The sequence below is a fragment of the Centroberyx gerrardi genome, chromosome 15 (assembly GCF_048128805.1).
Source record: "Centroberyx gerrardi isolate f3 chromosome 15, fCenGer3.hap1.cur.20231027, whole genome shotgun sequence".
Lineage (NCBI taxonomy): Eukaryota > Metazoa > Chordata > Actinopteri > Beryciformes > Berycidae > Centroberyx > Centroberyx gerrardi.
The window spans coordinates 11,918,342-11,946,099 of record NC_136011.1 but is presented as its reverse complement, the minus strand read 5'-3'; the positions used below and the strand labels follow the sequence as shown (position 1 = coordinate 11,946,099).

The 27,758-nt window shown below is 40.7% G+C and overlaps 1 protein-coding gene across 21 annotated transcripts in view; it reads left to right on the top strand.

Annotated features, from left to right (window-relative positions):
- LOC139910623 (neurexin-1a) overlaps positions 1-27,758 on the top strand; it is a 253,219-nt gene that overhangs the window by 70,900 nt on the left and 154,561 nt on the right. For 11 of the 21 annotated variants that reach the window (XM_078288717.1, XM_078288716.1, XM_071897977.2 and 8 more), the window contains 4 exons: positions 16,913-17,214; positions 18,946-18,969; positions 20,072-20,233; positions 25,018-25,459. In XM_078288717.1, coding sequence (XP_078144843.1) covers positions 16,913-17,214; positions 18,946-18,969; positions 20,072-20,233; positions 25,018-25,459 — 930 coding nt within the window. Of the gene's footprint in view, positions 1-16,912; positions 17,215-18,945; positions 18,991-20,071; positions 20,234-25,017; positions 25,460-27,758 lie in introns of all 21 variants that reach the window. The other 10 variants (XM_071897985.2, XM_071897984.2, XM_071897983.2 and 7 more) reach the window with 2 other exon arrangements.

Below are 27,758 nucleotides of genomic sequence, written 5' to 3'. Positions count from 1 at the left end.
CTCAAACACATTGTGCACCCGCCTTGCCAGAATAGTCAGCCAGCAGTGTATCTCAGCCATTTAGCTCCACATGAACCAAAGGAGATTAGGATTGTTATTTAAAAGCCCAACAGCAGATGTAGTTAAATCAGTGTGTTTTGTACACATATGTTTTATGATTAAACTATATTACGCTGTTTGTGCATCCGAAAGGTAAAATTCATACTGAATTTTGTATATAAATGAAAGTGTTTGTTATTGCCCAGTTTTTACAAGGCACCCTGCCCTAGCTCTTTTGTTTCCTAATTCAAATTCAGCTGAATTCTGAGGCTGGCTTTTGTGTGTTTTTGAGAGAAGCCCACATGTCATATCCCACTTTTTTGCCAAAGTTATACAGTGGCTAAAGTTGTCATGCCATCTTATATGCTGAGGGTGAAATATGTATGCAACCTCCTGCATCCCCCCCACGTTAGAAACGGTGACGTGCCACGCTGATAGCCTTAATGAGCGGTGCCGAGTGCTCCCAGCCATCCCATAATGAAATTTGCTCAAGGCGGAACAGACCGGAGAGGCTTGGCAGAACATTGAGGCATATGGCGGAAACAGCCGTGATTTCCATGGCAGGTGGCTGGATGCCGCAGATAGGTAAAAGGCTCTGTCACCCTGGGCTATGGCCCTGATGGAAAGTGCTAGAGAAGGACTCTCCAGAAAGTAGATCTTTTCATATCACTGCTGTTTCTGCCAGAAAGCTGACTTATATGCTTGTAACTGTCACCAAGCATTCATGTGACATTCTGATGCAGTGGTGCTGGTAGAATGATATCTAATAATTTCCTTCTTTACATATAATCTATGCTGAGGAAAGCAGAATGAGTATAACCCAAACTATTTTTTTTTTTACTATCTTCAGAACATTTCAGTATGTTATATGTAAATACACTGGCATCGCAGTGCATACATTGCAATGATACATGTGGACCACAGGGACAGTGTTTTATGTGCAACAGGGGAGAAGTAAAGCTGTTTTAAAAAATAGACTAAAGTGACTGATTAACAGTCTGTACTGTCCGATCTCTAGCTTTCTGTCGTATGTATTCCTTTTAGCATAAAGAAGCACATGCTGGGACCCTTGTTAGGGCCATTCCACCAGTCTCTGGAGCACACTTCAGAGGAATGGAAAAGGCAGCACTATTCTTTTAATTAATTTGGAAATTTCAGGGCTTTTATTGTGCCAATACCGTAGAAATGGATTTCTTTCCCTCATGAGAAGCGTCGGTAGAGGCATGGGATCACAGACACAAATGTGCATGTTTTTGTGCACATTGTGGTACGTGTATTTTGCATATTGTATGCATGTCAGCTTTTGTATATTTATTTGTTACAGAAGAAGGGATAAATGGAATTAGGCCATGTACCTACCGAATAATTTCTTTGTCTTGAAACTGCTGAAACAAGGAAATCCCATTAAGACCCGAGTCTCTTACAGAATAACGCTGTATGAGAACAATACAAAAAGCAAGTAGATAAGTAAAGCGAAAATACACATGCACAGATTGGAAACAGAGTATTCCTATGACTTACAACGAGGAACATTTTGCAACAGGGATCAACCAATGACTCTGGAGGTCCTTTCAGATCAAGAAATAAATGTTTGTCTCTGTTTGTCTAACATAGACAAACATAGATATGTTTAACAGAATAAACTGAATGTTTCTTTTATATTCATGTGGCATTTTGAATGTTAAATTCATTGTAAACATTTAAGCAAATAAAGTCTTCTGGCATGATCCCTGTACATTGGCCTATGTATGATGCAGCAGTAACAGCCAATAAGCACAGATGAAAATCAGGAAATGGCCAGTTTCTACAGGGAGGTGAACACACGCATTTGAAATTCATCTATCAGAAAAGTAAGGTCAGCTAAGATGTTTTCCACCATTATTAAAATGCCTATGCTCATTATAATTAACTGAAAATATCAGTTTTCATATTCAGTGTTTTAGATTTAGAAGTCACTGCTGCTGCCAACACAGTCACCAATATGTCTGTAACATTTGATGATGTAGGTTATGTGTAGAGAAAGAGGAAAAATATATTAATAAATCAATGAGCAAACAAAAAGTAAATGAAACATAGCAAGCGGTTAGTATTTAGTCACATTAATATTATTAAATTATTTGGATAGCTAACTTAATGCTGAATTCTGAAGCATGTAAACTCACTGAGTAGCTGAAAAACGTTTACATACTTCAGTCAGTAATTCAGCTATATCCTCTTCAAATGACTAATGTAATGAACCTTGGATTTCAATTTCTCTTGCCACTCCGAGAGGATTTGACATGAACACCAAAGGTTGTTACAAAGAAATACATACAAATCCCTTTTAACACCAACACTATGTTTCTCGTGGTATGTTACCCATCATTTCAGCATCTGTTGAATTCTGTTCTGAGGTAATGAAGTCGGTGTTAAGTTGAACCTGCCAATTACAGCCAGAGAAAGGGAGACTAGGGGAACGTTAGCATCAGCCTCCTGTCTGCTGTATTGTGTTTTTGGGTTTGAGGCGAAACTTCTTTGCCTACAACTAAGACTGAGTTCTGTCTTGAAAGGAGGAAACAAAGTCATGGATAAAGCTGCAAACTTGCCACCTACTTCAGCCCAGGACAGAGAACAAATTAGACTCTGAAACAGCACATCTGTGTTGGATGACTCACTCTGACGGATGCGCACCCCCGCCTATCAATTCATAGGACTGACAGGATTGACAGTCACCAGAGAAAAGAGCTGTAACACAGTCAATACTTTTCATGGTATCGCTGCATTGTGATGGCTGCTCACCGATCACATGCATTTATTCCTGTGGCGTGGCTGTTTCAATGCCCAGCAGAATGCAAAACAGAAAGGCGATGCAGACGCAAGCTACAAAGCAGATCTATTTGTCACCATTTTGAAGGCTTAGGGGGCAAAATGCAGGATCATCTTTTTTTCTATCCCTCTTTCTTTGCTGTTTTCACTCCTGATAGAGGCTGATCTTTATCAAGCTCCCGTAGCCTTGACTCCTGTCACCGTAACCGGCTACACTCCCCTTCATCACTCAGGCTTGTTGACAGCAGAGTGGCAGCTGGACAACCCATTATGAAATGACCTTGATCTAATGTCAGCAGGGCAATAGCACTGCTGAAACAGTAACACCACAAAGTGAGTAATTTTCCTTCCATAGGTCAGCATCTTTCTCGATGGAATTGCCCCCTTGCAGATAAAGGCGGAGGGGGGTCCTGCCACTACAGATTCCTGAAGTGATGGAGGGGAAGGTAGTCCTGTAAGACAGCCCTCTATGAACAAGCCTCACTGAAGACAGCAGCATCAATGTAATTAGAGTGATGGGCTGATCAGATTAAGCGGATTGCAACTCTTGTCTGAGGAATATATTATATAACAGTGGTACAAAATGACAATTGCATAGATACTGTGTACACCCTTTAATATAGGGCTCTAGAATTAGGCTACACACGCTTACTTTTATCCTCTTACTACATTGCATTTCATTAAAGCCTCAACACTGGTATTTGTTTTGAAGCTGAGCCGTAAACAGGGACCGTGGATTCCCTATCACCTGTTATGTGGTTCTAAGTGAGGATAACGTCCCTTAGTCTTATTTTTGGCATAAACTTAGTGAGGTCTTTTAGCCTTTGAAGTTGTGTAGTGACAGTATGGATTTTCCTCTTCTGGTATCAAACATTCTGCTTTACCTGCGTTTCATCTCCACTGCTATGGAGTGTTTGGCTCAGTAAAATCACTTGTGCCTCTGATTCTCCACTCAGTCACGAGCTGCTAAGGATACCTCGGTGTGATTTTACCCATAGCTGGGAGGCTCTCTGTGAGACACTAAGAGAACACATGTGTTGTCTTTCCTTTCTCAAATACCCCTCTGCACAATGCTGACATCCTGAGGAGGCATTTTAGGGGACAAAATACCCTGCTTTTGCTCAAGGCACTGTGCCTCTTTATGTTGACTACCTAGGTACAGGAGAAATTCCCCAATGTGTGTGTTGGTGTAACGTCACATAGTCAGTGTTTCTATTGATATGTTGCACTGAAAGCATTTTATTCTTTCACAAGCAACACCCAAAAAGTAATGTTCCTGGGGATTTTGTTGGTGACAGTTGTTACCTAATTCAGCCACATGAAAGAAAATAGAAATATGGACAGATAATTTACATTATTATTATTTTGATGATTTTGACAGCAAACTGGTGCATGTGTACTAGATGTGAAAAACAAGGCATCCTGAAAATGGTGAAAATGTAATAATGAAAGATGAAAACTGCCATCCTCTATGCAAAAGAGAGAAATAAAACAAACACACACACTTTCCAGGGTGGTGTTGGTGACCTTGCCTAGCAGATCAGTGAGGTGTTGCTGAGATTCTGTCAAGCTTCACTGTCCTGCAGCGATTTGTTCATTGGAGCACTATTCCAAACATGCAACGATGCTGCTCAACGTGCCGTGCCGTGTTCTTTCACCATAGGGGACTGAACACATGTAGGCTATAGTGTCAAATCTCTGTTGAGTGACTGTTGAAAATCAGACAACAAAACACAAATTACAAACGCTGTGCACAACACTCAGCTGAAAGACTGTTTCAGGTTCCCATTTCTTGTTTGAGTAGGAGAGAAGGGAGCTGACGTGCTAGGAAGGCTTGGTTTAGATTCAGGATACATCTCGTTCAAGTTCACTTCATTGCACCTGAGAGAACCGGTCCTGACAGACAGGCCATTTTGCGAGTGTCAGGGTATGAACATCATGGGAGGCATGAATGAACAATCTGATCTCATTGTGTTGACTCTGGAACTGAAAGAACAAAAGTGTACCTTCCGTGCCATTGGTAAACAGGAAACCGGAAATTTACTACCACAGGCACAATAAAGACTTGTGTCATTTTTCACTCTTCTCTATAACTTCTCCAATACTTAGAATAACCTAACATTGTTGTTTGATGCATAGCTTGTGCTGTTAAATATGAAACACAAAGTATTATTACCTTCCGATTCAGTCTGAAACCCCTTTGAAAATCCCTCTGCAGTCTTCCTCATCAATCTGAGACTACAATCCATCCAGGCGTATTGGACGGTGTCCCTGTTGATACAAGGCCTGATAGTATCTGACAGCCAAACACGAGTTATTCTGCAGCAGTAAATGCTTTGTTTACATTTGTATTTTTTTCCCCCAAACACTGGAGCAAAATGGACCTGTATTTTGACCTGTTTAGTTATGTGAATATAACTAGACAGGGAAATGAAGGTTATGGCAGTGTCCCAGATGATGATGACATTCCAAATTATACGGTTTAATTATTTTTGGCAGCTCATAAAATGCACCAGTCAGTGTTTCAGCCAAGATTGATGAAGTAATTTTACTTTTATTGAGGCCTATGTGCAACTGACATATGATGCAGCAGTAAATCTTTGGAGGAATATTTAAGTCTGCTAGAAAACTTACCATCACTCACTTTGCATTTCTAGCATAGAGAATGTATGTGAATTTTTCTTGTGGATTTCACTGCTGATCTTAATGAACATTTGACAACAAAATCTATTTGAATCCAGTAGAATCGTCTTTACTCTCTCTCTCTCTCTCTCTCTCTCTCTCTCTCTCTCTCTCTCTCTCTCTCTCTCTCTCTATTCATATTTGTCTTTCAGCTAATGTAACAGGAAATAACAAAAGCATTTTCGGCCAGAGGTTTTCCACTCACAGAACTACTCCATTTCCCCATGTTTCTAGGTTAACCAGTTCTACGAAGTGTTAATATACTGCACAGGTTACAGTAAACAAGTATTTTGCTCAAAGTTCACCTACATGGACTCAAACATTACTCTTGAAAATGTTTAACCCGCATGAAAAGGAATTAGCCAAAAATCCAAATTGCAAATAATAGCAGTGTATTTCATAGCATTTGCCATAAATGGTCCATTCAAGGACCTAGCCTTGCAGTTTAATGGTAATGTTGATGTATGCATTGTCTGGGCAATGAGGGATGAGGACTCCAATCTGGTCGTGTCTGCTGATGTGTCTGGGTGCCTGTGCTCTATCAAGGATTCATGCTGTGTCAGACAGAGAGTGGATCTCAGTGCTGAGAGCCGGGAAGACAAGAGCAGCTCTGCACAGAAATCATCCTGAGACGCGCTCTCAATGTAATTAGCACCTGTTAACCATCCATGAATTATTTCTTTGCGGTGACATGCCTCAGCGCCTCTTGACTTTGCTCTTGTCTGAGGAATCTCTCCATGTATGTGGCCCAAATTAGATGTGGTGCACTGCATCTGCCAAATGCCAGCTCCTGATAGCAAGACACAGCTTCCCTCACTCCAGTAATCAAAAGTGGTCAGCAACCTCAATTGCTCACTTGCAGAGCGTGCTTTAGGCTTGTGCTTTGCCTCCTTGACAAGGTCGCATCCAAATTGAGCAGCTTGTTAAGATTTACTGACACTAGCAGATTTCACATATGACCCATTCCGACAGAAAGCTGCTATCAAATATTACTAGACACCTGTTCATGACAGTTCATTGTGATAGATGGTGAATAATCATTCAAATATTATCATCACACTGGATGATAAATCGGCATCACGACGAGTTGCAAAGCCTCAACAATGATGTTTTATGACCAAGATGATTCCTGTAGGAGGAAAAAAGGGACGGCTAACTCGTTAGCAATCCATAGGCCTTTAAATGTGCATGTATGCACATTTATGCATGTATGTAAGTGAAGTGGTAACATATATGTTAATATCCAAATGCTGCTCTTTTGATAAGGATATTGATCCCCCCCCCCATCTCCCCATGGCTTGCATTATTATCCTCTGTATTTACTGTATAGAAATGGATTGGGCTTTAACTCTCCAGCCACCCGATGGATTATGTATGCGTGCCTCGAGTTTTTGCAGCTTAGTATTCAGCACATTACACTCCCTCTTCACTGTAATGCTGTTGTGATTCTGTAATGGGTTGAGAGCAAATGAGAGTCTTGCAGCTGGAAGTGTACTGTTTAGTATGTGTATTCATACACGTTTGTTTGCATGTGTGCATGCGCGGGGGTGCACATGCATGCTTGCCTGACTCTGAGTGTTTGTGTTTGTAGCTTTTGTTTTATTTTGATGTCCTGTCAGATTTAGTTCCCTCGTGTTGGGTCTTGCTGTACTTCCGAGCTCGAGGGACTGGAGAGGCTCGGCTACTTTTACCCTTTCTCCCCGCCCCGTGTGCGTTGGATTGAACAGAGGTTCCTGTATATCGACAAGAGATTGACTACCCTGTCCCGAGCCGGGGCCATAAAGTCCTCAACATGCTGCTTTTGCGGGAGTTATTTGTTAAACTCACTTCACAGAAATGTTCTAGTTGGTTGTGGAGTGCACCAAAAGACCTACTTCAATGGCCCAGCTGCCAACTATAAATGTCTCCCCATTTTTATCTCAGACATATATTTGATCTCGAGTATCTCTCGTAGTTTAAAAAAAGAAGCGTCTTTCAAACCCTCTGGTGAAGTTCATTGAACCTTTCCACAGAGTATTTAAAGCCTAGACAGACATGGACCATTTGTCCTATTGTGTCCATTTACTGTTACTCCAAATGTAAGAGATCCTCCAGTAATTTGTGGATGCAGTTATTTTACATGCAGTAATACAAGCTGTGGATATTTTACAGTAATTGTATAGATTTAAAATATTCTGTTTCTAATATTCTGCTTCCTTGTGCATGGACAAACACATTCTACTTAGTTGCTAAATATTGTGATTATGATATGAATTTTGATCCATGCAGACACAGTTTGTTCTACATAATTTCGTTTTCAGTGGTATCAAATGTCCAAAAAGAATTATGGGAGGAGAAAATGAGATGTTAATGCTTAGTGGTCAGTTTTAATAAAATAAGAGATTTTCTCTGACATGCAACTTAATTTGCTGGCCAGTGAGTCTGCACAGCACCAAGATACCTTGTTTGGTACGCTGTCTGAAACACCTTCTCCGCTAAGAGGAAATTGCAATTTGCGATTTGTAAATTGCAGTGTGTGTCAGTATTGTGGTTTGAATGTTTATTTTTGTTTGTTTATTCATTCATTTATTTTATTAATTGTGCAGCCCTGTGTCAAGGGCATTCTTGGGATGTTATTCCATTGTGTGTTTCTGTGGAGTGTGTGTGTGCATGTCAGTTCCACTGTGAATGTGTGTGTACATGTATGTATTTGTTCGTTTGTGTTCATGTGTGCATGAATGTGTGCACGTGTGTGCGTGTCATCAAAGTGACAATGCCACTTAGAGCTCCTCTTTCAGCTGTGTGGTTGAGGTGGGATTGTGTCGTCCTGGGAGTCGAGCCCAGAGGAGGGTTGACTAGGCACCTGACTGAGGGAGTGCCAATTAGAGAGGGGTGACATGGACTGTGTGTGATCTGGCTGACTCTACGCTGACTGCACGACTCTCCCTGTTATTGTTAGATTCTATTGGCTGGATTCCAAAACTCTCAAAGCCTGCTGGTCTCAAACTGCTGTTTTTTTTTTGTTGTTGTTTTTTTTTTGGTTATTTTATTTCAGAATATCATGCATCAGTGTGACATATTCCCTTTCAAATGCTATATGCAACACACTCCCATACTTTAGAAGAGAGTGACGTTAATAAAGATACTTGCTCTAAATAAGCATGTGTAGCTGTGACCTTCATTCTAGTTTCACGGCGGCAGTTGCTGTAAACACTGCTTTTTTCTGCAATGAACAGTCTAGCAAGCTAGTCTTTTGATTTGCCTTAATGCCACAGCCCCCCTCTTTAGACAATTTATGGCAGCAGTTTTGCATCACTACTAAGCATTTGGTTTAATTCAAATGGGGACGGAAATGCTTCAGGTTTCTATGATTACTGAGCCAAAAATCTGTAGATTTCACAATGGCTTGGCTGAAAATAACAGAGCAATTTTTTGTGATCCCTCTTTGAAAAGTGCAAGGATTAATGGACAACATTTCAATTATCCACTTGTTGACAAGTGCTTTGTTTAGACTGTTGGATGCACTAAAACTGCAGTGATTTGTAAACAAATGTGTGGTGGTTCATGCTCTAAAAGTGTGGAGAGCGGCTGATTTTGCAAGCCTTTGCGTTCTTTGCTGCTGTAACTACTGCAGTTGCAAGATTTCTTGAGACCTATTGGTGAATGGTCTATATATACTTCAGTGCAGTTCTATGAAAAAGAAAATGTGGGCTGTGTGTATCATTGTTAACTACCAAGCAGTGTGTTGCTTTGCGTTCCATCTGCTTCAGTTAATCCTTTTAGCTCCTGTGGAATGAAGGGCCTCATCTCGGTGTCTCTAACCTCTACATTTTTTGATTTATTGGATCTTGCTCTATTCAGGTTTCTATACCATTTCTGATGTTAAACAAAAGGTCCTACATGGCGCACCAGGGAACTGGTCTTAGTTAGATCTCTACCATTCCATTCCCTCGAAAACTTGCCTATGACCCCTATCAATTCAGCCCACGGGGAACATGGCAACACAGAAAGCTCCATCATAACAAGATGCCAGCGCAGTAGGGGTAAAATTCCCGGTGGAGAATATCGTGGTCATTATCAGCTACGGGGGGGGACAGAAACACCACATGAAAAAGGACTTTAACTTTGAAGTGAGTAAATCATAATTACAAAGGCAGCTACACAGGTAAGTCACTTTTAGTTGAACGCCAATTAGCAGTAGGTATCAGCTTTAAAAGAGCTCTGACAATCACTATTTTTTTGAGTAATGAGTATAACTTTCATATGTTTATTATATTTACACAAGTTTTCAAAGCAACACGAGGCAACTAACAGTGCCAAATAGTTTGTGCCTATTGAAAGGCACCAACTATCCTCAGCTGAAGCTCACTGACCAGGATAGTGACAATTAACAGGATAGCTGCTAAACACCACAACTACAGCTTTGGAGGTGGTGGTGGTTCACTTACCACAGAGTTGACCTCAGTGACACAGTCTCAACAAAAACTGTACCTTGTGAGCTTCACATAGATGGTATTTATGGCAGGGCTGACATTTGGAAATTGTTTGTGTCCCTACCCAACACACAATGACGCACAGTCTGGTGTAAGGAACACAAAACCTGGACCACTGAGCAGTGGGAAAAAGTAATATGGTCTGATAAGTCATCTTTCACCCTCTTTACTACATCTGGATGGGTTTACATCTTGAGAAAGTCAAATGATGCCTTCAATCTGCAGTGTCTATTGCCAACTGTTAAACATGGTAGTGGATCTGTAATGGTATGGGCTGCAATCTTGTAGGAGTCATTAGGTCCGATGATTGCTCTGCATGGTTGTATTACAAGACCAGGTGCACCCTGTGGTGCAAAACTGTTCCCCTTATGATGCTCCCATATTCCAAGATGATAATGCCCCATACACACTGCTAAACAAATTCAAGAGTGGTTTTATGAACACCACGATGAAGCCAAACACACTCTGTGCATCAGTGGGATTGGGGAGGTTCTGGAGCAGAGTGGGAAGTAGATTTCCATCTCCTTCATCCCTCAAATAACTGGAGGCTTTCCTTCTTCAACAATGGTTCAGTATCCGACTACACACAATTCAGGACTTGTATGACAGAAATCCAAGGAGGATAAATCTGCATTCTGCTCCTCTGGCATACATGTATGTATGTTTGTGTGGGATATGCAAAGGGAAACCATTCATAATTACATTGTATGTATAGTAATACAACAATTCGCCTTTCCACAAATAAAGATTATGATTAAATCACCAGCTGTTAACTTACTGCTTTTGTTTAACTGTAAACGGAGTTCTGTTTGGATTGTGGGCAGTGGAGAACTGTCTGCCAAGTTTACCAGAGAAAGTTCTCCAAACATTATTTTGCAAAAAGTGTGAAGCAGCCGAAACTGATATATTGGCTTGTTAATGATGACACGGATCAATAATATAATATATACATCACATTTTAATGTGTTCAGCTCTTATGTATGTTGTGTAAGACCTTATTGGATTGATTTCAGGAGATTTTCTTAGTTTTGTTGATTGGTATTGACTCTAAAAAGTCTCAAGTGACAGATCTCTGCTCATCTTCACCAAACAAATGGTTAAAACTGGATAAACAGGTGAAACTAAAACTAGCTAGCATATGCATACTATCTCTCTGACACGCGCACACACACACACACACACACACACACACACACACACCGTGCATGACTATCAGCTTGCAGAGTATGAGCCACATGTTCTAATGAGTGCCTAATTGACGCTTGCTTCCATCCATAATGACAAGTTGGATGGTGGAGCCAATTATGAGTACATTTACTACGGGAGACGTGTCTCTGCAGACTGACACCAGAGGAGGCGGCTCTCCCTGAGCACAGCAAGACATCCTTCACACTGTGAATCTAAATGACACTGTATGTTAAGTTAGCACAGTATGGTGTCTGACAGAACTTAGTATGTGTGATTTACAGTAAGCTCGCACATATCCACACATACTGCATGGATTCTTTTTAATTGAACGAAGTGAGGCTTCCTCTCCCATTACTGCAGCAACAGCAACAAAAACACATCTTCACACTTCACTGTTAAATAAATATGGAAGAAATCCAACAACAGCACTACTACTACTACTACTACTACTACTACTACTACTACTGCTAATACTACTACTACTACTACTACTACTACTAATAATAATAATAATAATAAAATCAATGAATTAGGAATTCATACATTGTGACCAGGAAACAGTTTCACAATAAGTCTCTTGAATGCTAAGATAATCATATAATAAAATATGTTTTCAAAGAATGCAGCACTTCAGAAAAGCTCCTCTCTGTCATAATGTAAGAGGCTTAGGCAGGCCTCATGACACTAACTTCCCTATCGTTTTAATAGGCTGCCAGTCAAACGAGGAAAAATAGAGTGAGAGGGAACGGGGTGAAATACAATGTCAGTCACTGAGCCTTGCCACTGGTGAATACAGAAACAACATTGGTCCCCGCACTGCATGGCTTTAGCGTCCAAATTTACTTACAGCACTCCTTGAAACTCCAAGCGCTGCTGTGGCAGTGTGTCCGACTTTTTTCCAGCACTGTGAACTTCCTCTGAACCTCAGAAGACTGAATCTGGCACAACAAGCTCTTTCTGCTAAAGCTTGTTACTCAAAGCTGAGGAAGGGTATTTCCAGTAGTACCTGGAGAGATGTGGCGTGTTGGTGAGATCTCTGACAGGCAAACAGCGATGCAGTGTTTCATGCTATAGTCACAGGTAACGCTGGGGACTGTCATGAACAAGAGGACAACAGTGGAGATGGGCAGCATAATTATTGTGCCTGTTTCATGCCTGTAATACTCCCTCACCCCCCCTCACCAAAAAAATAAATAAATAGCCATGAGACTTGCTTGTTATTTATCATTCTGTTTGTCATTGTTTGCATTGGAGGAGATTCTGGTTTTGTGTGTAACAAATTGTATGGCATTAATAACGGTGGATACGCACATTTTCCCAAACACAGAATGGAGTACGCATACAGTGCAGAGATTTGGTTTCTGTGACTTATATATGAATATACTGTACAACTATGTTTGTTCTTGAATTGATAATTTATGAATTCATGCTGCCTTCACGTCATTTCTGATTATCTCACCTTGGTCGGTCCTGGAGCCTTTTATCACTCAGATAGGGAATAGTGGCAATTACAATCAAATGGACAGATAAAAGTCTCCGGTGACATCCATTTTATAGGTAATTTTTCTCAAACACTGCCAAGCCTGAGTCAGACTGTTGTGTCATGTTTTGATGTTGACAGGCAGGAAGAGTGTGTTCCCCTGGGTGCAAGCTAATTCAAAAAGCAGCAGTAGAGTAACAGATGCCAGATTAGCGTCAGGGCAAAGTGACTGATGAGGAGACTCCTGGTCGCCCGGTCACACGCTGGCACTGTTGTACGGACGTGTGATGTTCTCCCGCTCGTGGCTCCTCGGTGCGTCATAATAATAAATCAATGAATTGGTTCCACATACTCAGCTTCCATTAACTGAGGTTTAAATAATGCTTTGGAGACGCTTATGCTGCCTCTTTTATGTTTGCAATGGGGCATAGCTAGTCCTTTGTTGTAGCCTCATATATTCATGTCATGCAGTGCCATACCTACTGGACTTTTTGTGACTAATTGAATTTGAGTAGCAAGTAATTTTATTACTTCCATCAATGTGGGTACTTTGTTCAGCACCACAACCACAAATTTAATACGACCGTAGAGAATGAGGGCCCTGGATGACAGTCACAATTGCTATTGATTAACAATTATTTATATGGCAAAGTACAGTCATAAATTCAAGATTAAGATGAAAAGATAAGCTTAGTATTATAAGAGTGTCATAAGTACTGTTTATGCCATATTTGCTATGAATCTATTAAAAAGGAAAGGCAGTAAAAATGTATTGTACCCAGCCAACAATACACAAATTATACAACTTGTGAACCTCTTGGTGTAAATTGGATGATGTTGAAAACACCAATATTCTTTTTTGTATAGGCGGTTGAATGACTCAGAACAAAGGACAGTGACAAGTTCTTACTTGTGTGTCTATTTATGGCCTTTCCCTAGGAGCTACACTTTTCACTCTGTTTATGCCTTGTTCTGTCCTTAGGAAGACTAAGGGAGCTGGCTCTTATCCATGTTCCCATTCAGCTTCGTGACTCAGGGGCATTAAGGTGCCAGCAGCTTGCGATGGTTTGATTGACTGTAGAGACTGTTACAGATAGGAGAGCACAGAGAGACAGCCGGGACACACCCAACTACCCAGGAGTACACAATGACAAAACAGTAGTCTCCTTCAAGATCAAGACATATTATTTTTTCTGAGAAAAATGACTTGAAAATCTTGGCTGTAACGAAACTCTCAATTCAGTCCACTGACATGGAATAAGAATATCATGGCCTTTTTCACAAACCAATCATCAAATTGGACATATTCCCCCATCACTTGATTGTCACATATGTTGGTGTTGCAGGTTGCTATGACTGTTATGATCCAGTGTCCTGTACATACATACACACACACACACACACACTGTACACCAGTGCCATCGCTAAGGTTTTTCTTTCGGGGCTTAAGCTGAAAGTGTAAGTGAAGTACACTGATGAGGTGAATCCAGGTAAAAGCCATTATCCCCTGATAATTTCCCTTATTAAATCTATACCAACCACAAAGGAGGAGATGTAGAAGCAGACAAATTAGAGAAGGATTTTTAAGCTTTCAGACAAATTAGATGTGGATTGTGCAAAAGAGGCTCCAACTCAATATCAGGAAGATGTGCCTGATAGTTTGTACATTTAGTGTATATATATATATATATATATATATATATATATATATAGGTCTAAGTTTTACATACTGTAGTTAAACATTTCTATTGTCACCATCCATGCTGCATTAGTAGCACTGTCTACAGAGATTTGCATTGCAGGAGTGCGAGTATGTTCAGTTTAGTGGTCAGAGCGGGCCGGTTATTTTACGTGAGCCAGCTTTAAAATCCGTTGAGTGCGTAGAGGTACATGCTAGGGCAGAAATCGAGCTCGCCTGTCTGTGTGGAAAAGACAAGGCAGGATATATGGATCTTCTTCATTTTTTTCAGAAGAAGAAAGGTAGGAGATGTACTAGGTTTAGTAGGCTAAATCGAGTGACTAATTATCCGAATGACAGCAAAAATGAGCCAGCTGTGGGCTGGCGAGCGGACTGCCACTAGTGGCCAGATGGAGTGCTAGCTTGGACTGACACTTGACTTGGCTGATAGCTTCATGGTTAGATGCCTACAAGCTACAGCTAAACTCTTCATTGTTTCCAAATGCAAAATGGCTTTTCAAAGGCTTGACAAAAAAGACATTGTGCTTTTCTGGAGTCAATATTATATTGGATCATTGTAAACTAAATGTCTCTTGTGTTCTCCAGTCTGGCAGATGAGGAGTGATGAGCACACTGTATATCATATATAACCTTTAAAGTTATATACAATATACTGTATATTCATTGATAACTCTCTCTCTGTTTATCTTTTGTACAACCGGAACTGAACAAGAGAGAGCAGAAGGAGACAGAGACACAAAGAGATGAGGGGAGGAGAGAAATAAGAGGAGGCAAGAGAGGGCGGAGAGAGAGCGACAGATAAGACGGACAGCAGACTACAATACATCTCTGTATGCCTGTACAGACTGCTGCTCAACGTGTTTACTATTTTCCTTTATTTAGATCTATGTATGTTCACGTCAAAGTGCACCAGATTAATCCATTCTGCTGTTGAAATTTTATGCACCTGGACCCCCCACTACGGATATCTAACTGCCTCTGAGCTGAACCCCGCATGTTCTGAAATCCTAACAACGGCCCTGCTGTACACACACAATTTATCCTCCATTGGCTAGGGGAATTAACTGTGAACCACAGGCATGGGGATGCAGGGAGAGAGAGATGAGAATGACCCCACACTGTTGGCTCTGTTTGTTATGTCGCCCCCGAGCTCGTGGAGTGGGGGTGGGCGGGTTTAGTGGAGAGGGTATAGGTCTCTCATTTCCACTGATGGGGGGCTCAGACTTTGAGGGAATGACCAAAGAGTGGCGAGATCCAGTCAACTTCAATTACGGCCTCTTGTAGTTTTCTCAGAGGTGCAGTATAGTGCCTTTTAGGGGGAATCAATGAGGTGACAAATTGTTGTGGACAGCAACCCCTTTTATTTGCTACGTTGTTGTATCCATGCCTGGATGCAATTCTGTGTGTGTGTGTGTGTGTGTGTGTGTGTGTGTGTGTGCGTATGTGTGTGTCCATGTGTGTGCCCAGGTGCATTTGTGTGTGAGAGACTGTGTGAATGTGGTGTCTGTGTATGTGTTTGTTTGGCAAGCATATGTATAAACCTGCAGTGCTTCCCATTTATGATAATTGAATGCTTTGGTCCATTTGTGTTTTGGTGGTTTATTTTCTGCTTGTGGCTTTAATGGCTTGTTATCTGTCTAAACCTGTTTTTAAACGCTTCCTAATGGGTGTTCAAATGCGTCACCCACTGACGCTCGCTGCTTCTTTTGTTTTTAGCTCACAATAACAGTGTTAAGGTTCTTCTCAAGGTTATTTTCGCATTATCAAGCCCCTGTCATATCTGAGAATATTGTGTTTTATGGCTGAATAAAATTGCCAGTTGCTTAATTTTAGTGAGAAAATATGTAGCTGAATGAGCTGAATGTCTTTAAAGGAGAGAAGACCCCTGATGAATCTGTCACAGGACTGTTTCATGCAGCGTTCTGCATGAACAGTCGTATCCTGTGAGATTAATGGCGAAGAAGCTGGTTAAATACAATGTAATGCTCTGAAAACAGAGCTGTCCTACATTACGCCATTTAGAGCCTCCCATTTCCACGCACGCAATAGCATGAGATAAGGGAAACAATTCTCTTCACAAATTAAATGATGGATTTTCATTTAAGCAGCAATGGAGCACATTCATTTGAGCAATGAGAAATCAGTAAAGGAGTAGCTCATCATGTACAAGGCAGACCTCCACTTGTAGTATGAAATGCAAAGTCCTAGAATGGCAGTTGTCTTGCACATGTAATTACAAATGTGAGGAACTGGAACATATAATAGGTAAGATCTAATACAACACTGGGCTCTATATACCTGTGTTCTCAGGTCAAGGTAGGTACTGTATGCACACAGCTGGTCATAGAAAGCCTGTGAAGATCTGCAGAAGTGTAGTGTACCTTCATCACATTTCAGTTTGCCACCTTCCTCCAATCTCAATGTGCTTATTATTAATACAACATTTTTCAGACATTCTTTTTTTTATTTTTCTGACAGCTTTACAACAGGCACCCAAGCGGCCATGATGTTAATGCAACACATTTCTCTGTTTCTTTGTCTCTACAGGAAAAGAAGAATATGTTGCAACCTTCAAAGGATCGGAGTTCTTCTGCTACGACTTGTCCTTGAACCCGATTCAAAGCAGCAGTGATGAAATCACACTGTCATTCAAAACCCTTCAGAGGAATGGACTGATGCTGCACACGGGCAAATCAGCTGATTACGTCAACCTGGCACTGAAAAATGGGGCTGTCTCTCTCGTCATTAATTTGGGGTCTGGAGCCTTTGAAGCTCTGGTGGAGCCAGTCAATGGGAAATTTAATGACAATGATTGGCATGATGTCAAAGTAACAAGGAATCTACGTCAGGTAACAGGACCGAGGGTGATGCAGAGACTTAGTAAATGAGTCAAAACAAATGCAACTAAATCATTACAATCATACAATCTATTTTTTTTTTTTTTTCAATTATTTCTAATTGGATTGATAAGTTAAATAATTGGATTTTGGGTGGAGATAAAACAGTGCCACAAATGAGCAGGGACATCTAGATCTGTATCAAGACCTCTATCAAGTTACAGATAACGAAGGCAATGCTTTTAAAAAGCCTTCAAGGCATTTCAAGCTGATTCAAACCTTTGAGGACAAATACAAATACAGCCTATCCAGCATTGCGTTTAATTGGTAGAACTTTTTTTTTTTTTTCCGTATTCCATGTCAAGTCAAATTACAATTTTCAATTGACTTTTACCTCACTAAAAAATGGAATATGAGACTATATAGACTCACAAGTGTCAATGCATTATTTTTCTCTGTCTAAACCAACATTTGATCACAGGCCAAGTTTTGTCATATCCTCACACCACAGCTGAAGGAATATTGCAGTGCTAGTATGCAAGTTAACATAGTTATTGAGCAGTCAGTGATGGTGAGGATGACATACCACAGCTGAAGTGGAAGGACACACTAATAAAAAGCATCAAATCAATAAGAACATTTTGAAACATTTGACTTTACAGGACATACAAGTTATGTAAAAGGTATGAAGGTATGTTGGGACAAACGTGCCACATGGCAGTGTAGGTCTTCTATTAGCCTTCTGAATCATACATATTATTTAATATTTATTTATCTTGATGAGATTTTGCAATAATATTTAGGTTAAAACAAGTTTTTTGCTAACACAATATTAACACAACATCTCTAGATTTGTTCCTGCTCATATGGTGGGAAACTTTTGCCTTCATCTCAATAACAAAACTGCTTCTTTTGCATAATCAGCAAATTGATTATTGGTAATGCTAAGAATTTGGCCAGCTTGAACATTCACTGTATTTGAATTGTGAAAAAACACAAAACAAAGAATGCATAATGAGTGCATGCTCTGTGGGGGAATCAAAATCTCCATCCTCCTCATTCTGTGTCAGGGTCTTCTTTGCTTTGTCTCACTGCAGTAAAGTGATCCTAAAGTTCATCAATAAGACCAAAAGGAGGTACAGTATTGTATGAGAGCTGGAAAGATTGTAACAGCGGATTGGTTTCAATCCAAAAACCAAGTACAAAAAGACAAAAATTAATAACAATAAAAGCACCCAAAGGGAAAAAAATATATAAAATGATGAAAAATGTGGACTTGAACTTAGGACTTTCGTTAAAGAGGGTCGACTGATGTGCTTTAGGCATTCTTTCTTATGAACCATTTGATGTCTGTCAATCATATCCTTTTGTCAGGGCTTGGGTGGGGTGATGTTTCTGCTACACTCAGCAGTCTGGTCACACACAGAACATGGTGTGAAAACACCATGAGGAACGTATAGGGAGTCGCAGATTGAGCTCTGGCACCGCTTGTGGTGCATTCTTGTTAGTTCCTTTAGTCTGCTTTTTTCTTGTTAAACTTATTTTGCCCTTTTTCTCTCTGTTACTAACATGCTTTGAAAACAAACTAACATATCATTCATGGAATGTGTCATTCTACTAACCAATATCGTTTTTTGACGTTTAACAATGTACTAACAATAGTGACCATCATATATTTTTTGAGTAACAATCGTTATTCTGTTCACAGTTTTTAATTTCCTTTCTCCCCCCTTTTCCACAAAGCACTCAGGCATTGGACACGCTATGGTAAACAAACTACATTGTTCGGTAGATATCATTCTAATTGTTTCTTAGTTTGGGTTTGCCGTGTGTTTCTTTTCTTTCTTTTTTTACTGTAGACGTCATTAACAAAAAAAGGGGAACTGCGGTTGGTACTCTTCTGCTTACTTTTTGAATCCTCCTTTAATTTCTTGGTTCATTCATTGGTTTCACCCTCCTTATTTCACTTGTTTCCTGTCCAATTCTGTTTGATCCACCTTTTTAGGAGCATCGTTTCGAGCCTTTTGCATCAAGCAGTGGTTAACAAGGAGGACCTTCTCCTGGCTGGCTGGCCTGATGCTCTTTGGCTCAGCCAGTTCTATTCCCATTCACTTTGCATGGCATGCACTTTGAATACGCGCTGCAAATGCCCCACTGCTCATTTGTCCACACGAGTGTAACAGTTGAGCTGTGTTTGTCATTGGTGCTTCTCTGGTGCTTTTTTAATTTCTCTTTTGTGGCTTTCGCAGTATCCACGCGCTTTTGCATGCATCTGACACAGTGCCAAGTGTCAAAATACTGACTCCTTAACCCTATTAACAATTTGGGAAAATTTTCTTTTTGCGTGCATGCATGCAAAAAGAAAAGACAAAGGCATGCATGCTTATTTTCTCACAAAAACCTTCATTCATTATCCTATGCTAAAACGTGATTGTGCTTCTAATAGCATGTGCTCCCTCTCTAACCCTGTAGCACGTTCTAATTTCTTTTGTAGAAACTGCTGGACGTACTAATATGAAATTTAGTTAAACTAACCTAGATAACATTTTACTAACACCATTTTTGTGTCTGCTAAAGTACTTTTGAGTTGCAGTAGGGGCAATACTAACACTGTAGTCTGGGCAGTCCATTAACTCCCTAACTAGAATAGCATTCCCTTGGGGGCTTGCAGTCTTTCAACTAATCCTAAACTGGACAAAATAATAATAATGAATAAAACAAGAAAAAAGCCAATTAAAACAGACATGAAAATGGGTTTCAGAAAAACGTGCATAGGGAAATCTATCATAGACAACAAGAAGGAAAGGCAACAAGACTGCAGTATATAGGCTGAGTATAGCGTGTCCTTTCCCTGTGCTTTGTTGTCTAGGTAACAATATCCGTGGATGGGATTCTGACCACCACAGGATATACACAAGAAGACTACACCATGCTAGGCTCTGACGACTTTTTCTATGTTGGAGGCAGTCCTAGCACAGCTGACCTGCCTGGATCGCCTGTTAGCAACAACTTTATGGGCTGCCTCAAGGAGGTAAACAGCACTTCTCTGTGCACTCTGAGGGTGGTGGGTGTACAGGATATGACCGGCTTTCACCTTAGGACTCCAGAACAGGCCCTTCCACCCACACACTGACCCTGTCTCATCCTTTACTCTTCTTTTTTTGGCTTCTCTCTCCTCTGTTTCTCTCTATCTCTCACTTTATTTTCCCTCTACCACCCCCTCAGTGCACTCACACAAACACACACGCACGCACGCACACACACACACACACGTGCACGCATCAGCGAGGTAAACAGCGCATAAACACACAAGTAGAAGCCTGTCTTGGTGTGGGGTTTACCACAAGGTTTGTACAGCTCCGTCAGGTGTACTTCAAAGAGGAGCGGTGATCCTGAGATCAGGCAGTTGAATTTTCATGAGCGGGTCCAACACACTATACACCTCACTATCACTCCACAGGGGAATATACAGTACCTGATGGGATATTTCTGTTCTGCAGAAATTCAACTTTGAAAAATGCTGCCAAATATTCTGTTGGAAATGCGCAATATAAGAAACGCTGGCTAAGTTGTACCTTGAAAAATCTGAGCACACAACAGTAAGAAAAAAAAGTTACAGAAATGTACATCTTTGTTTTGACATATGGGTTGGTTGTTAGTTGAAGTTTTGAATTCAGCACACAAAGATTTTGTCTCTGGGATGCTCGGTGGCATATTGGGCCATTTGAATCTGGCTCATGACATGACTTGTCATTTGTCATCCCCCCCTCTCACATATGTTTTCTGTTACTCTGGGGCGTATGTGTGCTCAACTAAGCACATACTTTGTACTTTATCCTAAGAGAGGGAGAGATAGAGAGAGGTAGAGGGAGAGTAAGAGGGAGAGAAAGAGGGAGAGATAGGTCATTTCTCTACTAGCGGGTTCATATGTTCTACCCCTCGGTTTGAGCAGTACAGTTGCATTTTTTATTTTGGGTGGTTAATAGGGATTCTGACCTAAAGCATTTACTTCAGGAGCCACCAGGGATATACCAAGATATCTGCAAGGCAAATCTCCAAAGTGCTGCAAAAGGATCCATCCATTTATCTTTTAATTCCAAAAGCTATTTCCCCTTTTCCTCATCTCTCTCCTCTCCTCTCTCTTTTCCGTAGCTTCTCTCGCTCCTACGGTGTCCTACATTTTCTCTGTCACCTCCAGCCGAGAGTCTCGTCCTCAGTGAACCACTCAGAAAGTTCTGAGGCAGCTCTGCTTAATGAGCAGGCAGGGTGTGGACCACATGTCCACACTCCATCTACAGCTCATTAGAGCCGGGCTTGTTAAGGGGCCTGTCTTAGTTAACAGCATTTCTCTGAGGTGCTGGAGATGTGGAGACAAAGGGAGGGGATAGGGGATAGGGGCACTGTACGCATGGTCATCCACCCCACCGAGCTGCCCTCACTGCTCTTGTTCAACCAAACCACAGCAGCTGCTCTCTAATATCCAGAGATCAATGCACTGAATTGTTCCAAGTAGATGTGAGAGACACAGTTTTTCCATTTTGTCCTTTTCTCTCCTCCTGAGATCATTTAAATGATCTTATAAATATTCCTTATCTAATTTTACCACACAATGCTAATGCCAATAATAAGACAGACAAAAAGAAACTAAGGAGATTCCGTTCTAAAAACAACAACATGGTTAGTTTGATGTCTTTAAGCTGTGGCTGATGTTTTTTAGCACATATGTTAGAGTGATGATCTGTTCGAGTGACCTCTCCGCACCGTCCTGCCCAGCCTGTTGGATTAAACAGAAAAGCCCCGTCTCAGGTCAACTTCTCTGTGCATCCTGCTCTGAGGATGATAACATATGAGCAGTGGTCAAACAGCATTGTGGCGCGGCCTCTGATTGATGGCCTGCTCCCATGTGGCTTGTTGCAGTATTAGTCTATAGATCCTAGTCTGAGTTGCCACGCCTGCCTGTTGGTTCTGATGACAAAACAAACGGTGGTGCAGTAATAGCTCAGATGTCACAGCCCTAGCTTGATGACAAATTAGTGCAGCACCACTGTGACGGCGTGCAGCAGGAGTCCCATAGCTCAGACCAAAGCTCCTTTAAATCTATAAGGTGCCCTTTGTCTTGACTCGTAAGAATTGATTGTGGTTTATTGGCAGTATCTGTTGCACCTTTAGTCTGTATGACTAAAGTCTTTCTCCAGCAGGCAGGCCTGCAGCCCTGCTTCAAAGATAGCATCCTTTATTCCTTTACTCTTTTACATCCTTTCCTCTGCCAAGAGATTCTTGTCAAATTGCCTTTTGTTTCCCTTTTATCTATTTCCATGGAATCTCTTAAACATTACATTTGGCTCTGCGTCAGACTTGTGAATACTCCTTTCAAAGGATTTTGATAGTGTCTTCAAAAATAAACAAAGGGATGATAAAGATGTTGGAATAAAGTTATCTGTTTACTGTTTACCCTGCAGTTAAACAGCGCAGGACGATACAGTCAGTCACAAGCTATTACAGCAAACTAAGTCAGTGAGCTCACCTAATTCTGATGCGCTGCTCTGAATCCCCCCTGCCTTCACTGTTAGACACGGTAGATGTGATTCAGTGATAAACATAATGCTCCATACAAATGCAATCCCATAGGAGGTGTCCCTGTTTTCAGGTGAACCCTTAACATGACAGCAAATAAAGAACATGGGAGCAGTGTTTTCAACAACTGTAACTCATTTGATTTGGCTAGTAGCAAGCAATATAGATTTGCCATTATAACTGTATTATTATGGAAATAAATATGCATGCTTTAACCATGATGGGTTATTCGTCACTTGATATCTATGCCTGCCAATTAGTGGAAGTAGAGCAGTGTGGAAGAGATCATTGGCTTTCCCTGCACCCCCCTGGGGGCAGTTGTTAAACATTAGGTGCTCCTGTATCCTTGTTCCTAGCAGACTGTTGACATATCCTTAGCTTTGTGTTTGAGTTCTTCGTTCTCATTATAATAACATTTGCTTTGCTAACTGATTGACACATTATAATTGTATTAAAACACTTCGAGGCACTTGGGAGGGCAATAATTATTGAAATAACATGATCACATGGATGTTAAAATCAAAATGTTTTGACATTCACCAAAATGATAATTTGTTTCTCACATGAAAATTTGATGTAACCAGACAGAGGGTTCCTTGTTGTTACAGCTGCAGTTACACTAGATACTCTTTCATTACGCAGATTGGATAATGACGAGGGTACGGCTGTCTCTAATTTTTGTAAGACTGTTGCCAATTAGCACTCTTGTTTGATTTCCTACACAGTGTGCTATGCAGTGCCATCCGCACATATTGTAGCTACTTTTTAGGTTTTTACAGATATTTTTTGATTGACTCATTAGAGAAAACATTAAGAAACATTAAGAGTACTTTTGCACTGTCTTGGCTGCTATTCAAATTCTATTGGTAACTCAAAGAAATAAATATGCTCAGCTACAGTATGACTAAGAATGCATGGGGAGCCTTCTGCAATATTTGGAAGGCCGCTCCACATCCTGCCTTTTTTATTTAAGATATGGCAATGCAGATTACTGTCAGAATTTCATACGCAATTTGGCACGGAGTTGACTACTGACAGAAAGGGCAGTAAGTAAAGATTGATCAGGTAGGCAAATTGTTAAGTCGCCGTTACTTGCAGTGTACCATAAGATAATGCTTCTCATCAATGGTTAATAGGTTGTTTAATGACATTATAGCTCATTTATTATAATGGGCTGCTACTGTCTGTCTCGTCAGCGCCTTTGCTCTACAGCACATGGCGCCTCAAAGGTCACAGCACTAATGCACTTAATTTAGTCAAGCATCCCGATACCAAACCTGTACGGTTTACAGAGTCTGTGAGATGGTCAGTGAGTATGGGATGATCGTTACGGGTTTTTTCTGTCAAAATATTCAGTTGTTTCACATTACTGAATTTAACGTTCTAGCATTTTTCCTAAAGTTATTATGTATGTTATGTATGTATGTATGCATGTATTTATGTATGTATGTGTGTTACATGTGTTATGTATGTTATGTATGTATGTGTGTGTGTGGGCACTGATTGATTAATCTAGATGTTCTTAAATGGCTTTAGAGAGGCACATCCATCATCTGCAGGCTTTTATTCTAATCAGAGGCTCCAACAGGGGCCTTGGTCAGCATTTTTACCCCACACCTGCAAACAAGACAGCTGTTTACTTGTATCACTCTCCGTCTCACTTTTCACATACAACATCAGGAGATGGTACCAGATATAATCATTTTCTTCAACTATTAGCCTCATTGATTTCAACTGATATCTCGTCCTTCAGTTGAGATGAAAGCTAAAAGTCAAAATGTCGCAAGTATTTGCTTTCCACTGCACCCAGCGAGAGAACACTATGTGTTGTGGAGGCTTCAGCTGGGGAGCAAAGAGAGCAGGTTGATGTGAGTGACATTTGGTGCCAGTTAGACACAGTTCCTCACGCATAGGTGCAGTGTGCCAATGATGAGCCATGCATACCGTGCTTATATGGCATGTTGTCCTGGGGGGATGAGGGTCACATGGACAACTGCTGTTTTACATATTTCATAATACATGTTTTAACACTGATTCTTTAATGTGCGGTATTATCATGTAATCAGTAATTACAGAATGCTATAATACTTATTCACAGGACCAATCAGATAACCTGTAACATATTCTAATGATTATGCACTGCAAACAGAAATTGAAGTCAGACACACGTCTTTAGTCTGATATTTTCTACTGTATGCATGGCTGTATAACTTACTATGTTCCCTCCCCTCACTTAACCAGGTTGTGTACAAAAACAACGATGTGAGGCTTGAGCTGTCCAGGCTGGCCAAACAGGGTGATGCCAAGATGAAGATCCACGGCATCGTGGCCTTCAAGTGTGAGAATGTGGCCACACTGGACCCCATCACATTCGAGACGCCAGAGTCTTTTATCATCCTCAACAAGTGGAACGCTAAGAAGACGGGCTCCATCTCCTTTGACTTCCGCACCACAGAGCCTAATGGCCTGCTCCTCTTTAGTCATGGAAAGCCCAAGCAGCCGCCAAAGGATTCCACGAGCCCGCAGACTCTCAAGGTGGACTTCTTTGCCATTGAGATGCTAGATGGCCACCTGTACCTGCTGCTTGATATGGGCTCAGGAACCACCAAGACCAAGGCAGTCAATAAGAAGGTCAATGATGGCGAGTGGTACCATGTGGACTTCCAACGAGATGGCAGATCAGGTAGAGTACTTGCTTTCTTGTCAATTTTACATATTCTGGCAAAACACGTATTGTGTGTTTGGTGCAACGTTGTTATTGAGCTACAGTACATGTCTTTAGACAGAGCAAAACTGTTGCTGCTTCAGTGTATGAAGATGATGAACTGTCCAGGCGAGTTATTCATTCATAGACTCATTTATCAGCCCAATACAAAAAGCACATCCTGAAATCTTCAGCATAAAGTAAAGCAGAAGCATAGCTGTACACCGATGTAACTTCGGACGTAACTACCAGAGTAGCAGTTAACTTTTCTGCGTGAAAATGATACACAGTACCATGTCAAGGCCACTACTACATCATCAGTGCAAATTAATCATGTTAACATTTGTCTGCACTGGATGGGCTTTTTAAACAGGGTTACCTATGTAAAGAGGCTTTGGTAGGTGTCACCTAACTTCAAATGGAGTGCCACCTACTGTACTTGTCATAGGTAGCGATTGCGTCCACTCAGTCATGCCTTGCCACAAGATAGCTTTGCCCCCTGTCCCATTGTGTCCTCCAAGCCCCTGTGTCGCACTGCTCTGGTCCCTGTTGATTTGCTTATCTAAGCAGCAATTTGTTAGTGTGTGCTTAGAGCCAAGGCCTTGCAATGTCATGCTGCAAATTAGATATACCCCCTGACCATGTTTTCCACTCCATCTCAAGAGGTGGAAATTAGATTAACTGTTTCATTACCCCCAGAAGCGACACTGAGTTAGGGTTCTAAATAGAGCTATACACATTGCTAAAACAGCAATAAAGCCCATTCATGTACATTAGGGTTGTACAATACTTTTTTTTCCCCTGGATTTCAAGTTCAACTACATTGACCACTGAGTTGTTCATTGTATGCTTTTGGAGAATTGCATAGAAATTCATATTATACAATTGAGATGGCTGAATAATAGCCTATACAGTATTGAGTGGCTTAGCTTGAGCTATAAGAGTGGAAGAAATAGCAGTGGGTGACTTCTCAAATAACATAAACCAACAACATTGAATTATGGTAGCCAAAACTACAGGAAATCTTGTGTTGCCAAATTAGATTCTGTTCATTATTTGTCTATTAACTCCCCATCACCCACCCACACAAACACACACATACAATATACACACACACATCTACACAAGCTATCATACATCTTTTTTGTTGGTCGAGCTCTCTCTACTTGCTGTTCTCTCTGTCTACCCTGCCTAAGTTTCCATGGAAACAGGAGGTGGTCTCTCCCAGGACTGAGACAGTTACTGCACAGTGCAATGCTGAGCTGTGCACTAATGACATTTCAGAATAACTTTTTTTTCTTTCCTCAAGTCTAAGGCTTGAACGCATACATACTAGAGTAGAAAGGAGACATGAAAGGTCTCTGCAATGTGATGACATCCCATATGAGTAGAGCTACTATGGCTAGGATGCCCAGCCACAGTGCACACACACTGCTTCAAGTCACAAAGCAGTTGTCTTGTTGGGAAATTGATTAAATCGTCTAATTTGTCAGCGATAGTTAAACTATCAAAGGAGACAAAGCACATAGTTTACAAGTATGCAATACTCAAATCTTAAATATTGCATCTCAAGATGCACAAAGCTCTATTGTTTGCAATGTGTAATGATGTGTGCACTGCACACTAGATGGAGGCATTAGCATTTACTGTCCATTCACGCAGTGTCCCTTCTTCCAAATGAGCTTCATGCATGATCCATTCCAATAGAACAGATGCAATCTAAAATATTGTGTTACATAGCAGTGTTTGTGCAAAGAAAATGTTGACAATAAATGTCCCTGTTTTTTTCTTAAATGCACATTTATATTCATTTTCTTCTTCACAATTATTGCTACACAAATTATTGTGGTTGAAGTTGAGTATAGATGCTGAACAGCTTTGTAAAATAAAGAAACAAAGAGTTGTAGGGACAAATATAAGAAAATCTTAAGAAAAGTTCAAGGAAATGTTTGGGTTTGAAGCATACAGTGTATGTTGTGACATGTTAATTATACATAGTCTATATATCGTCTATATTACAAACCCATATTAATATAAAATATGTTGATCAGTCTAATGATAATTGCTTAACCTTACTCCATTTACTTCTAAACAATTACATTTTTACACTAGGCGTGAAAATGTCTTTCATTTCAAATTAGCTGTAATGTGTTTGGCAACCAACATTACAGTATAAATAGCACTTGACAGCTTTAGAATATGCAAGACATCTTTTCAATTTGCTTCATGATACCTTTTTCTGTTACCTTATCACAGATAGCCAGGCTGAACTTGCCCG